Source organism: Sardina pilchardus, unplaced genomic scaffold (assembly GCF_963854185.1).
Source record: "Sardina pilchardus unplaced genomic scaffold, fSarPil1.1 HAP1_SCAFFOLD_290, whole genome shotgun sequence".
NCBI lineage: Eukaryota > Metazoa > Chordata > Actinopteri > Clupeiformes > Clupeidae > Sardina > Sardina pilchardus.
In genome coordinates, this window is record NW_026910882.1 from 1 (window position 1) to 1562 (window position 1562).

The 1562-nt window shown below is 57.7% G+C and overlaps 1 protein-coding gene across 1 annotated transcript; it reads left to right on the plus strand.

The window, feature by feature from the left end:
- The first annotated feature begins 40 nt into the window (after positions 1 to 40).
- Positions 41 to 834, plus strand: LOC134074316 (leucine-rich repeat-containing protein 17-like). The gene has a single exon (XM_062530430.1). It carries the CDS (start codon positions 76 to 78, stop codon positions 541 to 543), a length of 468 nt encoding a protein of 155 aa, XP_062386414.1. The 5' UTR covers positions 41 to 75; the 3' UTR covers positions 544 to 834.
- Positions 835 to 1562: the final 728 nt, after the last annotated feature.

Here is a 1562-nt window from a genome sequence, read left to right on the forward strand (position 1 = left end):
GGGTTCCTGTGTCTTGAGGTACCATAGAGTTCTCCAGGGTTCCTGTGGTTCCCCTGCGGGGCCCGTGGACGTGAGATGGGGTTCTTCCGGGTTCTTGCGGTGCTGCTGGTGCTGCTGGTGCTGGGCGGAGCCGAGAGGAGGAGGGGCGGAGACGGGAGGCGTGGCCTGGTGAGGGGGCGTGGCCGAGCGCGCGCTGTGAAGCGATTGGCCGAGGAGTGTAAGGAGTACGTGGAGGCGGGCGAGAAGTACCTGGACTGTCAGGACCGCGGCCTCACCTCCGTCCCCCCCGACTGGCCCGCGGACACGCAGCACCTGCTGCTCGCTCGGAACCACCTGCAGGTGCTGCGCGACGGAACCTTCAGCCACCTGCCGCGGCTGCGCTCCCTGGACCTGCAGCAGAACCGCATCTCCCGCGTGGAGGACGGCGCCTTCGCCGGGCTCGACCAGCTGCACTCGCTGCTGCTGCAGAACAACCGTCTGAGCGCGCTCAGTGAGGAGCCGCTCACCTCGCTGCCGCGCCCTGCGCTACCTGCGTCTCTATAGCAACCCCTGGCGCTGCGGCTGCGCGCTGGACAGCCTCGTGCGCACGCTGCAGGTGCCCGCTAACCGCCAGCTGGGCAACTTCGCCAAGTGCTCGGAGCCGCAGGAGCTGCGCGGGCTCAAGCTCAAGAGGCTGAAGGCCGACCTGCTGTGTGAGGCTCCGCCCCCCCCGGACCCCAACGCCCCGCCCACGCCCACAGGGGGCGGAGCCTCACACAGGCCGCCGGGCATCAGCAAGCCGCAGGACGCCACCAGCCTGTGCCACACCTACATGGTGCCGCGCCCGCGACTAGACTGCGCCCGCCGAGGTGAGAGCGCCCTCTACAGGCCCACACATGCAACTACACTCACCACACACAACACACAACACACACAGCGCCCTCTACAGGCCCACACATGCAACTACACTCAACACTCAACACACAACACACTTACACACAACACACACAACACACAACACACACAACACACTTACACACTCAACACACTACTAGACTGCGCCAGCCGAGGTGAGAGCGCCCTCTACATACTGTACGTATGTATTTGGGCTGTTCTATACTGTACGTATGTATTGGGCTGTTCTATACGTATGTATTGGGCTGTTCTATACAGTACGTATGTATTGGGCTGTTCTTTACTGTACGTATGTATTGGGCTGTTCTATACTGTACGTATGTATTGGGCTGTTCTTTACTGTACGTATGTATTGGGCTGTTCTATACTGTACGTATGTATTGGGCTGTTCTATACTGTACGTATGTATTGGGCTGTTCTATACGTATTTGGGCTGTTCTATACTGTACGTATGTATTGGGCTGTTCTATACTGTACGTATGTATTGGGCTGTTCTTTACTGTACGTATGTATTGGGCTGTTCTTTACTGTACGTATGTATTGGGCTGTTCTATACTGTACGTATGTATTGGGCTGTTCTATACAGTACGTACTGTATGTATTTGGGCTGTTCTATACTGTACGTATGTATTGGGCTGTTCTATACTGTACGTATGTATTGGGCTGTT

Bases quoted from the DNA above. Each gene is read 5' to 3' on its own strand.
- LOC134074316 (XM_062530430.1), top strand. From the start codon at position 76: ATGGGGTTCTTCCGGGTTCTTGCGGTGCTGCTGGTGCTGCTGGTGCTG.